The 13,721-nt window shown below is 49.9% G+C and overlaps 1 protein-coding gene across 2 annotated transcripts in view; it reads left to right on the plus strand.

Annotated features, from left to right (window-relative positions):
* The window catches only part of FLT3 (fms related receptor tyrosine kinase 3), a 39,263-nt gene extending 36,189 nt beyond the window's left edge, over positions 1 to 3,074 (plus strand). For both annotated transcript variants that reach the window (XM_061457565.1, XM_061457568.1), the window contains exons 21-24: positions 539 to 650; positions 734 to 833; positions 1,765 to 1,870; positions 2,657 to 3,074. In XM_061457565.1, the coding sequence (XP_061313549.1) occupies positions 539 to 650; positions 734 to 833; positions 1,765 to 1,870; positions 2,657 to 2,791 (453 nt within the window). In that variant the 3' untranslated portion in view covers positions 2,792 to 3,074. The remainder of the gene's footprint in view (positions 1 to 538; positions 651 to 733; positions 834 to 1,764; positions 1,871 to 2,656) is intronic.
* Positions 3,075 to 13,721: the final 10,647 nt, after the last annotated feature.

A 13,721-nucleotide genomic window follows, 5' to 3' on the forward strand; every position in this document is an offset into this window, starting at 1 on the left:
GGTAGCTGTAGAGAGTGCAGAAATCTCATGTTTTCCTGCTCTTGGCAAATGCAAATTCTAAGCTTATAATTAATATGACCAAGCTAGTACTCTAAATGGGATGGTACCCACATGCTTTCTGAAGCACAGTGAAAATCCATTGATGGAACTGCTGGGAATTGTTTACTGTTACGCACAGTAATAATACAGGGACAATAGCATGAGGGGGGAGTACACCTGATTGTCTGGCTATAGGAAGTACTGTGTGGGTATTGTCATCTGCAGTACTCCCTCTGGAAGTCAAAGGAGGGAAGAAGGCTCTTCCAGGGTTGAGCCCATCTCTTGCTTAAACAGTCATCTAAAATGGATGAGGTGAACTGGCTTCATAGAAGTGCCTGCTTCTCTCTATAAGGGAAATTCAAAGGGGCTACAGGAACAGGTCCAGATTTTCACATAGCAAACATGAACTGATCCTACTCAAGCAGTGGAAACTACAGTGACTCATCAAGAAAGACTGTGTCACAGCATGACATGGCCTCCTTTCCCCCTGTCTGTACAGGCTCGTTTGCCAGTTAAATGGATGGCTCCTGAAAGCTTGTTTGAGAGGACATACACAATGAAGAGTGATGTCTGGTCTTATGGAATATTACTGTGGGAAATTTTCTCTTTGGGTATGTTCTGTAACACAACAGGAAAGCAGCCCTTGGTTTTGGCAGCTTCTGAATTAACATGCATTCTCTGATGTTCTTCACAGGTGTAAATCCCTACCCTGGGATTCCAGTTGATACAAACTTCTACAAATTAATACAAAGTGGATTTAAAATGGACCAACCGTATTATGCTACAAGAGACGTGTAAGTGTATTTCCTGAGTGATGGACAGCATGGGAATTTATATTTATTAAACCACTGTTCGTATGTACACCATACCTTGTTCAGGAAAAGTTGCAAAAGGTGAGATCTTCCCCTGCCTCTGGCTGCTTGATCCTGCAGGTTTTATCCTAACACAGAAGTGATCAACACAAAAGGTTAGATGGCCCTCCTTTCACAGGGAACTTCTCATTCTCAGGTCACAGACTTCTTTTCTTTTTGCAAAAGCTATGTTATACCAAGTACATTTTGGATATTCACTGAATCTTTTGTGATTTTTTTCTAAACTTCCTTTTTTTTTTTTTTTAATTGAGCTTTAGCATGTTTCATTCAGTTCCAGGAGGACAGGGATCCTCTTAAAGGAAAAACCCCGCTAAGAAAGGGTTGGTGGGAGCTCTCTTTCTGTGCCGTCAGCACATGGTTTTTAGCCTGTGCCTCTGTGCCTGAATGAACCCTGCCTAGAGGTGGACCACAGGGAGCAATAGAAGAGAAGGTGATGTGGAGCTACAAGACCCAGAGCATGAAGGAAAGGGAAGAACTTTGGGTTGCCTGAGCTCTTTCGGCAGACATCTCATAGATGGTCTAGGGACTAAGTGCCTTGCTATGACAGTATACTATTTTTATCCTCTCCATGTAAAGAATGTAATGGCATCAAAGGTGACTCTGACAGATTGACCTATGAAAGATTGTAGTGGGGCTTATAAATACCAGGGAACCTACTGATCTAGTAAGTTTACAAGGGACTTTAGCAGATAGGCATTGCGCTGGTCCCTGCTGAAACTGCAAAATCGGGCACCTTTCCATAAAATCATTCTGGTGCCCCATCATTCCCATTCAGATTCTGTACTCCCATGTAGTTACTTACAGAGAGTCCAGCAGCTAACATGTTTTCCATATCACCTCTTTGCTCCTGCAGCTATCGCGTGATGCAGTCCTGTTGGGACCTTGACTCCAGAAAGAGACCCTCTTTTTCCCAGCTGGTTTCCTCTCTTGCCTGTCAGCTGGCTGAGGCAGAAGGAGCAGTAAGTAAACACAGAAAGAAGAAAAATTCACTTTTCTTTTACTTTCTTATTTTTTTTTTCCCTAGCCCCATAGATCACAATTAGCTGATAGTCTTCTGGTTTCTATTCAAGTGCACCACTGAGTTATGGATACATTGCCCATGGATCTATGTAAGAGTTCAGGGGATTTTTGCTGTTATGGGAAGAAATCCTGACCTCCCTGATGAGGATTTCTTTCCTCCAACTGTTTGCACCAGGACTCTGGAAGGCTGAAATCTCTCAGCCTGTGCTATGGGAATGTGTTTCACTTGTGAAGGAGCCAGTACATTTGGCTTTGGTGATGCTGATAGCTACCATGGGAGAGGAGCTGAGCCTGGGCCACCAGCCAGGGATCTCATGGGGGGCCCACCATAGGTGCGTGCTGCCACGTCCTCACAGACAGAGGGAGGGCAGTATGTCATTCTCAAAGTCATGCTTCATACTTACCACGTGATGATCTCTTCCTCAGGGAGGATAAGCAACTCCTTTATAAACTACTGATTCCTACCTGGGTATCTCCCCTGGGCTAGACACTCTGTTTCCCAGTGCAGTGTCCTTGTGAACCTTCTAGCGTATGGAGAGCTATGAATGACTCTTGGCTTTGCAGCCTTGAGCCTCCCTGCAGGCTGGTAGCCTGGCAGAACCTGCTGAGCATAGGGATGAACTAATGAGCAACTTCGAAGCACTGTACCTAGAAAAAAAATCCAGTCTTCCAAGTACAATAAATAATAACAGAGGGTATATTTTATTTCCTTGTTCCAACTCTAGGTTTACCAAAATATGAAGAAAAATGTTTCCACACACAATTCCAGCATCAAAATGAAACCACATGTAAGTAGGGATGAGAAATCTCTGCTATCCCCGACTGTGCTCCAGCATGAAGGCTCTCAGGTTGAAAAATAATCTGGGTTATGGATTTGAGCCCAGTATTTTCATAAATTCCATGTAGCATAAATGTATTATAACACCACTAAGAAAAGAAAATGTTACCAACCACTGTTCCATTCACCTTTCTTATGGGACAGTCTATATTTATGTTACTTTGAGGAGAAGACACAGTTCATTGCTTCGAATTCAGCAAACACGTTTATTGCAGACAGAAGCAACGGTCTTTTCGACTTATATTGGAGATCTCTTTTCCCAGTTTTATGTAAATAATGTCTTATCAATGCATTGAATTCAGACTTTTCTTACCATATGGCTAGCAAGTACAAGAAAATATATGTAGTTTTTTTAGCTGATGTTTACAACACGGACTATGCATCTAAAGAGAGCTTGGTGTGATTTCCAGAAGTGCTACTCACGTCCTTGTCTCCAGATGTCAGCGAGAGCTGGAAGAAAAGGCTATTGGAGTAGCCATCTTTAGATGTCAGAATTTAAAAGTATCAGTCCTGTTTTACAAGGAACTGTAAATCTGAGTGTGTATAACTGTCTTATCCTGGACAATTGCTGTGGAGTTCCCAATAGATGTCAAGTTCAGGTGAGTTCACTTCACTGAGCTTTAGTTACTCGGGTGGTCTCTAGCTGTCCAGGTTACATTCCACATCTGCTGATGACAGTTAGGCACTTACAAGTTTTTTTTCTGTTTTGTTTTTTTTTTCTTTTCTTTTTTAACTAAAATAAGCATTTAAAACAATCAGGAAGAGTGATATTTGGAGATGACCTTCTGCCTCCCTGGTCTTGAAAATTCAGGTGTCAGTTTCCGACTGAAAGTCTCACTTCAACTGCATTATAGCTAATTCCATTCTTTGGTCTTTGTGTGTTTAATAACAAATAAAAAGGTTTAACTTTAAAGAAATTATCTTCTGTAGCAATTTAGGAGTGTAATAACATCACTGCTAATTCCCAGAAGTCATCCTGCTTGTATGAACCCAGCTGCAATAAAATGAGAGTATGTCTCTTTAAATTTCTCCCTGAATCCCAGACAATAACCAGAGGCTTGATGGGTTTTTAATATAGATGAAAGGACACGTTATTTTCATTATGTGGTTTGGGGATTTGTAAATGCAGCTTTCATAATGACTAACAGGATACATTTGTCTATATCACAGTGAATCAAGATGAGAATACTCTGGTTAGTAGTTTTCTTCTCTTTTCCATTTTACAAGATGTTAACCACAGTTAGAATTTTCACTGCAAGTGTTATAATTTAATAACTATTTGATAGAGTATGCTATCACATAAATTGAGCCTCTTTTTACTAATATTGTCTGAAAATAATGAACGTTGTAAAACAGCAATTATGATTTTTATATTTTTGTTAACACGGTTGAATTTGCAAGGGAACATTGATTTTTTTAATCAGATATAAACTGCTGAAGAATAATTTGGAAATATAAATATAAAGATAGCAATAAAACTTTAACACTGCATTTTCTGGAAAATATGTCTGACTTTTAACATACTCACAGCACAATTTCAAAGTGTTCAGCAATGAGATGTCACTGTTTAGCACCATTAACACACAGCCTGCACCACCTGGAAAATGGGAGTTAAGTGTCTTGTGCAGACAGGAGCTTTCAGCCTTCAGAGCTCAGAGGAACTTAACACTGAACTGGTTCCATCCAAGCCTAGCTGGCCCTGGAAACTAAGCAGATATGAACTTGGATCATAGACGAGCAGATGGAAATCTCATGTGATTTAAAACATGCCAGGGAGTTGTGTCAAATGTTTTTCCAAAAGATTAAAAAAGGAGTGGACAGAGGTCATCTGGCCCCATCAACATTACTGAGCTGAAATTCAGGGATAAAAAGGCGAAGAAAGGGGACCTGCAAGAAATGTGAAGAGGGATTTTTTACAAGGGCATGTAGGGATTGAACAAGATGAATGGTTTTAAACTGAAAGAGTGTAGATCAGATATTAGGAAGAAATTCTTAACTATGAGTATGGTGAGATACTGGCACAGGTTTCCCAGAGAAGTTGTCTCTGCCCCATCCCTGGCAGTGTTCAAAGCCAGGTTGGACGGGTCTTTGAGCAATCTAATCTAGTGGAAGGTGTCCATGCCTGTGACAGGGGGGTTGGAACTAGATGACCTTTACGGTCCCTTCCAACCCAAATCATTCTATGTTTCTATGACTCTATGAATAGAGAACCTTGGAGTTAACACAAACTCCTCATGACACACATGGGAAATGCAGCTCAGGCAACACAGCTCTCTGAGAATGTACAAGCAGGAAAAAGACTGGTGTCCTGGGTTCAGCTCTAACAGTTATTTATTATATTTTATTATATATATTATATTTATTTTATTATATTATATTATATTATATTATATTATATTATATTATATATTTATTATATATTATTCAGCTCTAACAGTTATTTTTCTCCTTCTTAGTAGCTGGTGCAGTGCTGTGTCTGGGCTTTAGTCTGAGAACAATGCTGATAACACATCAATGTTTTAGTTGTTGCTCAGTAGCACTTATCCTGATCAAGGACTTTTCAGTTTCTCATGCTCTGCCAGTGAGGAGGGGCACAAGAAACTGGGAGGAAGCAGAGACAAAACACCTGACCTGAACTAGTCAAAGGGGTGTTCCATACCACAGCACATCATGCCCAGTATATAAACTGGGGGGAGTCACCTGAAGGGGACTGATCATTGCTTGGGTCAGACTGGGTGTTGATCAGCAGGTGGTGAGCAATTGTATTGTGCATCACTTGTGTTTATTGTTGTTTCTTTTCCCCTTCCCCTTTTATTATATATTCTCTCCCCTTATCATTGTTATTACCATTATTATCCCTTATCATTATTATTATTGGTGGTAGCACTAGTGGGTTTGGGTTATACCTTAGTTACTGGACTGTTTTTATCTCAACCAGTGGGGTTTAAATTCTTTGGATCCTCACCCCCATCCCACCTGGAGTGGGGTGGAAAGGGAAGGTTGATCAAGAGGCTGCATGTTTCTGGGTTACCAGCTGGGCTTAAACCACAACAGCTCGACTGTGGAGGGTTGTGCATCTGCTTCTCTGTATGGCAGAGATGGATGCACCAAAACTAAAGGAGGTATTCAGTGGCAAATAACAGCTTTTAGGAGCACATTTCCTTTCCAGAATGTTTCCAACACAACTTAGCGAAATGCTGGTCTGTTCCTGAGGTTTGTGCACAGCAACAGCCAGTGCTGTTTAAGGAGCTGTTTTGTGATTCTGGAAGGAAAATGCACACATTTCTCTTGTTAGGATCCAGACCCCTAATCTGTGCCTCCAGGAGCATGTTCTCAAGAGAAAGTTCTGGATTTGAAGTGGAATGGAAAGAGATAAGCTTGTTTCAAGACCTCTGGCAGGGATGTCATTAGTCTAAGGTAGATGCATAAAGTTAGGCAGAGATTGACAAAGATTCAGTAACCAGAGGAAGAAGGGGAACAGAAAGGGCTGAGTTCAATTAAAGTGCTGAATCACAGAATCGTTAGGGTTAGAAGGCACCTCTGGAGACCATCTGATTCAACTCCCTGCCAAGGCAGGACCACCTAGAGCAGGTGACACAGGAGCATGTCCAGGTGGGTTTTGAATGTTTCCAGAGAAGGAGGCTCTACAACCTCCCTGGGCGTCCTGTTCCAGTGCTCTGCCATCCTCAAAGTAAAGTTCTTTCTCATGTTGAGGTGAAACTTACTGTGTTTTAATTTATGGCCATTGCTCCTCTTCCTGTTGCTGGGCACCACTGAAAAGAGCCTGGCACCATCATCCTGACACCCACCTTTGAGACATTTATATGCATTAGTAAGATCCCCTCTCAGTCTTCTCTTTTCTTGACTAAACAGGCCCAGCTCCTGCAATCTCTCCTAATAAGAGATGCTCTAGGCCCCTGATCATCCTTGTGGCCTTCGCTGGACCCCGTCTAGCAGCTTGTCTTTCTTGTACTGAGGAGCCCAGAACTGGACATGGAACTCCAGATGTAGCCTCACTAGGACCACCTAGAGGGGGAGAATGAAAATGGAGGGGGATAGGAAAGGGTACCATGCCATCCTCGTAGGAGAAACAAAGAACAAGATATTGGCGACTCAGACTCAAAGGTGAGATGCGTTGAGGAATGCGCCTCAGTTTTCTTTCCCTTTTCCCTGGCACAGCACACCCAGGAGCGGGCGGTGCCGAGGAGGCCTCTCCGCGGGGCCCCCCGGGGCCGCGGTCCAGGCCCTGCTGCCGGAGCCGGCACTAGGTGGAGCTCCGCCACCGCCGCGGGCAGCCCCGGGCCGAGGCAGTGGCGGCGGCAAAGGGCCGGGCCTGGGTCAGCCGCGGTAACTGGAGTAAAGCTGCAGGAGACCCCTGAAAGCGGTGCTGGAGATAGTGGTGCCGGCCCGAGGGACGAGCCAGGAGCCAGTCAGCCTCCTCCCGCAGGGTGTTCTTTCAAAACACCGTGCCCGTGTGCCGCAGGCAGCAGACAACAGAAAAAAAAGGCGCTTCTCTGTTCCGTTCAAAAGAAACTGGAGGGGCTTTTCCAACATGTCTCACCCTCCGATTTGGGCTCTTTGAAGTCCGTCTGGGAGGAGCTAGGGCTAACCATGTATTGACCCAGAAGAGGAGAGCAGAAGGTACCCTGTCATGCAGGCTAGTGGTGTTTTCCAATCCACATGTTCATGGTAGGATCCGTGAAAGGGGATGAAGAAATCCAAGATAGAACTTGCTACAGAGCTATTTGCACACGTTACTTTTTCAAAGGTTACACTTCTGCTGAAAAATGTTTTGGGAGTGCAGAATCAAAGCAGGTTGAAGATGACTGGATTAGGGCATTCCCCATGCAGCTGGGCTTAGGGCACACCAGATCTCAGCCCCTTCTCCTAAACACTGAACTAGATCACTCACTGGCACAGGGCTCCCTCTTCCCAGCTGTGCTACTGAGTCGCTGCCTCCTTCCCTCCTCCATCAATGGCTAATTAATTAGGTCACGCAAAGCAAACCAGCTTTAAAAAGCATAAAAAGACTCACGGAGACCTGTTGTTGAGGAGACCACAGAGTACTCTGGGACTTGAGCCCAGCTCCTTCTTACCCTTGCTGAGCACGCCAATGCTCAATGTCTCTTCTAACCACACTGTCAGAGACCTGGGCCAGATTCATGCTTCCTGACATGCTTCCCAGGAATGATATAAAGAGGTGGGCTGCTGGGGACAAGGATCCTGCCTTACGCGTCACTGCCACATTAAAATTTAGGGGTTTAAGGCTGTGCTGGAAAACAGGAGTGTAGAGGGGCTGCTGAGCTACCCCCAGCCGAGACAGGGCTGGTCCCCAAGACCTGAGCCACCAGGCGAGTGGCCAGAGGAGGGCAGAGTGGGCACAGCTAGGAGCCTGGCTCTGATGTCTGGGTCTGGCCCTCCCCTTCACTCCTTTGAGGGCTTCTGTTCAGGCCGGAAAAACACGTGGTGAGACTCTTCTTCCCTCCCAGGAACTAGGAGAAGACAGCTGGGAGCAAATGGGAAGTGGCAGAGAGCAGTCAGGCACCTGTTTCTCCTTGGAGCCGCAAGGACTGAGGTTTTGTTTGATTTAGAGGGAAAAGGTTTGCCCATGGAGAAAGATGAGTATTTTCCTGCCTTCTTACAGCCCCAGAATAAAGGTCCCATTTGGGAGCCTCAGTCTGCTCCCTGCCCAGCCAAGGAAGCACTTGGCACCTGCCTGCTTGGACTCCCGCATTGCCTAGTACGAAATACTGTCCGCAAAACACCACAGTGCTGTAGGGATATGTACATTTACAGTCCTTGAAAGCTTCGGCCTCGCAAACAGCAAACTGTCATAGAGTCACAGTCACCCTGTGCCTCTGCTGACTGAACAGGTCTGCTGGATCAGATGCTGCTGTGAATCAGGGGCTGAGGGAGACTGTGGTGTGGGGCAGCCACTTCATAGTGTATTGCCATGGAAAGCCCTGGAAAGAGGGATAAATGAGCAGGACTAGGGGGAGGGAGACGGGACTGGACGGGACGGGACATGGCTATAGGACGTGCATCAACTCCCTGCCGATATTACATTCCAAAGCTGGGAGGTGTAGGAAATTAATCAGGGAAGAAGGCAACGAAGATATCGGCCTCTCTATTGTCCCTGGGGGGTGGAATGGCGTGAGGTCTCGCAGGTGGCAAGCATATGCAAACTATTTTGCAGCTGGAATTTGATGTTTTGCTTGGCGTAGGGGTCAACACGTGCATTAGGTGGCACCGTCCCAACCGCTGGGACTGGGCTTGTGGTTTCCCTGGGATCTGTGTGGATCTCGGAGAGGGCTGGGGGGCCAGGGACACCGTGCACCCCTATCCGCCTACCTGTGCCTCTCCACGGAGCCCAAACCTTGCTACTGGCTAGCACCGCAATCCCACTGCATCACCCCGCCGAACGCCGCCGGGGCTGCGCTTCAAGCTGAAGCAGATAACAGCTGCCCTGCGTGCTCCGGGGAGCGTCCGTACGGGGCGGTAGGAGTCCCCGGGGGGCAGGGACCGATAACAACCGAGCCCTGGGCTCCCTCCCCGGGAGCAGGCCCACCGGGACCGTGCCGTCGGGGCCGCTCCGCGGGTGCACGTTGCCGGTGACTCACAGCTCCCGTGACAGTACCAGGCCCCGGCCTCCCCAGGCGGAACATACCGGCAGCGTCCGGGCACAGGCGCTCTGCAGGCGGCCCGGCCACGCTGGCTCGCCTTTGCTTCCCCTTCCCACTTAAAAAAAAAAAAAAAAATTTTAATTCCGTTCAAGGCTGGAATTCATCGCCCAGCAGAGGGGTACAGTGGGAGAGCCTGCACCAGCAACTTCCAAGCGAGCAGAGCAATGCCAACCCCGAGTGCCAAATCAGGGAACACCACTGGATCCGCCTTTGGTCCCCCTCGACACACCGAGCGTCTCTCCTGAAGGGTCTGGTCACTGGACGGAGAGGCTGGGGACCCCCACCGGCCTGTGGCTGCACGAAGCCTCCAGTGCATAACATGGGTGTTTTCCCTCACTTCTCTGCTTACGTTCCTGTTTCCCTGAGGGAGCGAACTCAGCACCTGTGAGAAGCGGCAGGGCTGGCCGGGGCAGCGGGTCGGCCGGCGGGGACCAGGGCTTGCAGGACCAGGGTGCCCCATCCTAACACAAGGGGCCACCCCTCATCCTCCCCCGTCTCTGCTTCCTTCCCAGCAACGCAAATCCGCTCGAGAGCGAGCGTTTAGCATCTAACCCGCTCCTAGAGGCATGTGCTTAAACAAGCCGAGTATCAACCCCACGATAAAAGTATTGGGTTATTCTGCAACGTAATCTACATCAAAGCCTCGGGGGCTGCCGGCTTGAAAAGATCCAAGATGTTTTTTAAGTCCTTATCATGTCTGTGCTTAGGGGGAGTCATAAATTCCACAGGTCGGACTAACTAACACACGATTCCTCCTTCCCTTCTCCCTCCTCGGCCACCAAAGGGCTTTCCAGCAGGCTTTTTTTTTTTAACCTTGCAAACAAAGCTCCCGGTTCCCTGTCGTTAAGGTGGGGGAGAGGGGAGGATCCCCCAGCCCGCCCCGACCTTCTCCTAAGTGACGGGAAAATAAATTCCTTAATCCAGAAAACGATTAGAAATAAAGAGGTGAATTCGCATCCCCGCAAGGGTCTCGGCAAACCGGAGCGGTCGGTGGAGGGGGGAAAGCAGGGACTGCGCGGAACTGGGATGTTTTTGGCCCGGGACGGGGGTCCCCGGGCTGTACTGCCTGCCCCGTTACCCTCCAGCCTTCCCCAGCACTGGGCCCTAGGTGACGATGAGCGTCGGCTGAGAAACGAGGTGCCTCAGATGCGGGCACCGGCCTCTGCCTCCCCGCTGGTAGAGGGCCGGGCTGTGGGCAGGGAGCAGCTGGCAACAGCATCCTGCCCCCGGAGTTCCTCACTCAATCACGCCGCTGACCTGACTCCCCCCACAGCAAGCAGATCCCCTCAGAAATTACTTATTCAACTCAAGAAATAAGCCTGGGTCTGGAGGAGGAAGGCGGGGAGCCCGGCTTCTGCCCGTAACGGGGCTCCTGTGAAAACCCTCTTCGGTGCGGGAAAGACTCACAAATGGGTGGGGGGAATAATAATAATAATTTAAAAGATATTTCCGTGCAAACGGTTTTCCGGATCAGGCACTTGTCACCTTGAGAGGAGTTAAGTCCCATTTTGCAGCTCAGGGTCTAACGAAATAGAAAAAAAAAAAAAAACGAAGGAAGCAAAAGAGGATAGATCAGGGCTTCGTCCACACTCAGGTCTCGGGGTCCGGTCCCGGGGTTCCCGCTCCTCTCCCGGGGCTGTGGCGCTGGGACCAAGTCGATGGGAAGACCCAAGGCAGGGAAGGAGCGGGCAACTGCCAGGGCCGGCTCGGGAAACCTCCAACATGCAGGACGGCGAAGAGAAAAGGGGGAATTCCCGACAGAGAGAGATACTCCCTCGCCCAAAACCTCTCGGGAAGTTCCGATAGCTGGAGAGGTCTGGCAGGGGGATAAATCCTGCCCCAGTCTCAAAGAAAGGAATCCCAAGCAGGCCCGTAGGCTTCCTCTTATTTTAAAACAAGAGGGTCCCGGGGCAGAGCCTCCCCTCCCTGCCACCGGGCACCTCGGCGGTGGGTGGGGAGCAGGGACAGCTCGGCAGCGGCGAGGGATGCTCCGGAGCATTTGTTCCCGGGGTAGTGGGCCTCGCCCCCGCCCCGGTGGGGAACGGCTGGCAGGGTCCTGTCTCCCAAGTGCTGCCCGTGCTAGGGGCGCAGTTGGAATCACCGTCCGACGGGCAAAGTCAGAGCAGGGGCCGAGAAGAGAGGAATGGAGCGCTCGCCGTGAGGCTCGGTTCTGCTCAGAGCCCTGTTCTGCTTCTTCGCTGGAGCTCAGGACTCTCATCCTTTCCGGTGGTCCCCAGACCCTCCAGCTCGGACTGGTGTCGGGTCTCATCCGAAAGCGCTGCCACCTGCTTGGCAGGGATTCATGGATGGAGACTTAAACAGCGAACCGGTCTGGTTCGGGGTTTGTCAGGCTTCTAGTGTTTTTTAATAGAACGTGTTCAGAGTTTTGTCATTTTAATGGCCCTTTCCTCCGTTTATGGCATCATCAAATTCACATCCAGATAGATCGGCTCTGTCGGTGCTTATCGGGAAAAGCGATTACACTGAAGGGACGGAGTTTCTTTTCCAGGATTACATTTCAGCCTCCCTCTCGGAGACATCTGGGGGCTGAGAGCCCGACTCCGTCTCCCCGTTACCGGTGAGGCGAGGTGAGGTGTGAAGGTGGGAATGGGCAACAGGGAGAGAAATACCCCCCGGAAAAGGCGGCTGGCAACCGTCCCCGCATCCCTGCTCTAGTGCTGCTGTCACGGTAGGGTCTCAACCGCGGCCATCAAAGACAGTCTGCGAACGACAAGTGACAGTGTGGACGCAGGCATTGCGTTACCAGCTGTGGGCAGGGTGGGGGTACCCCTTTCCTCACAGCCGGGGTACACACAGCGGATCCGAGGTGCCTCCCGCAGTCTCGTCTTCGGGAGAGATCCTCCGCCCTCACCACCCTGAGCAGCCGCTTCCCCAGGACCTCGGACCCGGGACCCTCTTGGATAATATAGATGTCGCTGAATTATTCCCACTCGCGTTAAAGCATAGCTTCGCGGCAGCCCCACGCTGGCACCAAAGGGCCCGGTGGAATGGGGGGAAGGAGAGGAAGATTTTTCAGGGAGTGCAGTTAGGGAGATCTGCCTCTGCAGAGCTGAAGTCCGCCCTCTACTACAAAACGCCTCGTCTCAGAGGGACACTCCCCGATCTGCAAAACAGCCACCCACGGGGGAGGAAAAATACCCCTAGGACTCGGTTATGTGGATCTCCTCACGTAAGACTCGGGACGCTCGCGGCCTGGGGAGCCCGTGGGGGCTCCGTAGGACTCAGCCGCAGCCGCCTCCAGCGCCCGGGAGAGCCGTCGGGGACGGCCGGTGTCGGGCTGCTCCGACAGAACGCGCTGAGAAACAGGGGGACGCTCCCAACCCCATCCATTTTTTCTCGGCGGGTGAAAGGTTTCCTCGCTGTGTCATGGGAAAAGATGCGAATATGCAAACGTTGTCTCGCATTGTCCCCGCTCAGGGTGAAAAGTTAAAGCATAAAAGCGGCGGGGGGAAGCTGAGAGGGGGTCGCCTCTTCAAAGGGGGCTGGCGGGGCCGGAGGAACCGACTGCCGCCTGGTCGGGAGCCGCCCTTCCAGGGCCTGCATTTCCAGAGCGGTTCCAAGGCGTCGGGGAGGGAAAAAGCGTGCGTGGAGGGCAAGCCGCCGGTTTCCCTGTGGGCTCGCTCCCCGAGGTGTCAGGTTCCTGAGGAGAAGGTTGTTCCCCCCTTGGTGGGGACCATCCCGTGGCTCGGTACTCAGGCCCCTGCGGGTGGGTGGGTGCTCGGGCCTAGCTGCAGCGGTGTGTACAAGGGCAGAGGGTGCTCGAGGAGAAGGCACCCCCATTCCTCGCCCCTTCCCGGCAGCGGGGCCCAGGCTGGGGTGTGCAGCGCCCGACCTCGGAGCTCGGCAGGCACATGCAGGGGGTAGGAGGCAGCGCCTTCGGAGTGGGGATTTCTCCTCTTACCTCACCTTCATCTCCAGTGACCGAGTGGGAGCGTGTGGAAGTGCCTTAGAAAAAGCAGTAGGCCATCGCGGTAGGGCTTGCTGCTTAAAACCACCACGACAAAATGGCTTTGTGGATTTTTAATCAAAACTCCCTCCTTCTCCGCCCCTTCCCCCCCAGCCCCAAGCACGGAGAAGAGTTGGTTAAAATGCTGCCTACAGATCGGCTGCGATACAGGGCTCCCATATTCCCACCCTCGCCCTTAGATCTCCCTCTCTGTCTTTTGCAAGTCTCTTGATTTCATCCTTTGAACCTGTGATTGGAGGTTAAAGTGCACCAGGTTGCAATGGAAGGAGGAAGCTCTTAAA

Source organism: Pezoporus flaviventris, unplaced genomic scaffold (genome assembly GCF_033815535.1).
Source record: "Pezoporus flaviventris isolate CSIRO_AGI_PZ_B2104156 unplaced genomic scaffold, CSIRO_AGI_Pfla_v1 ptg000025l, whole genome shotgun sequence".
Taxonomy (NCBI): Eukaryota; Metazoa; Chordata; class Aves; order Psittaciformes; family Psittacidae; genus Pezoporus; species Pezoporus flaviventris.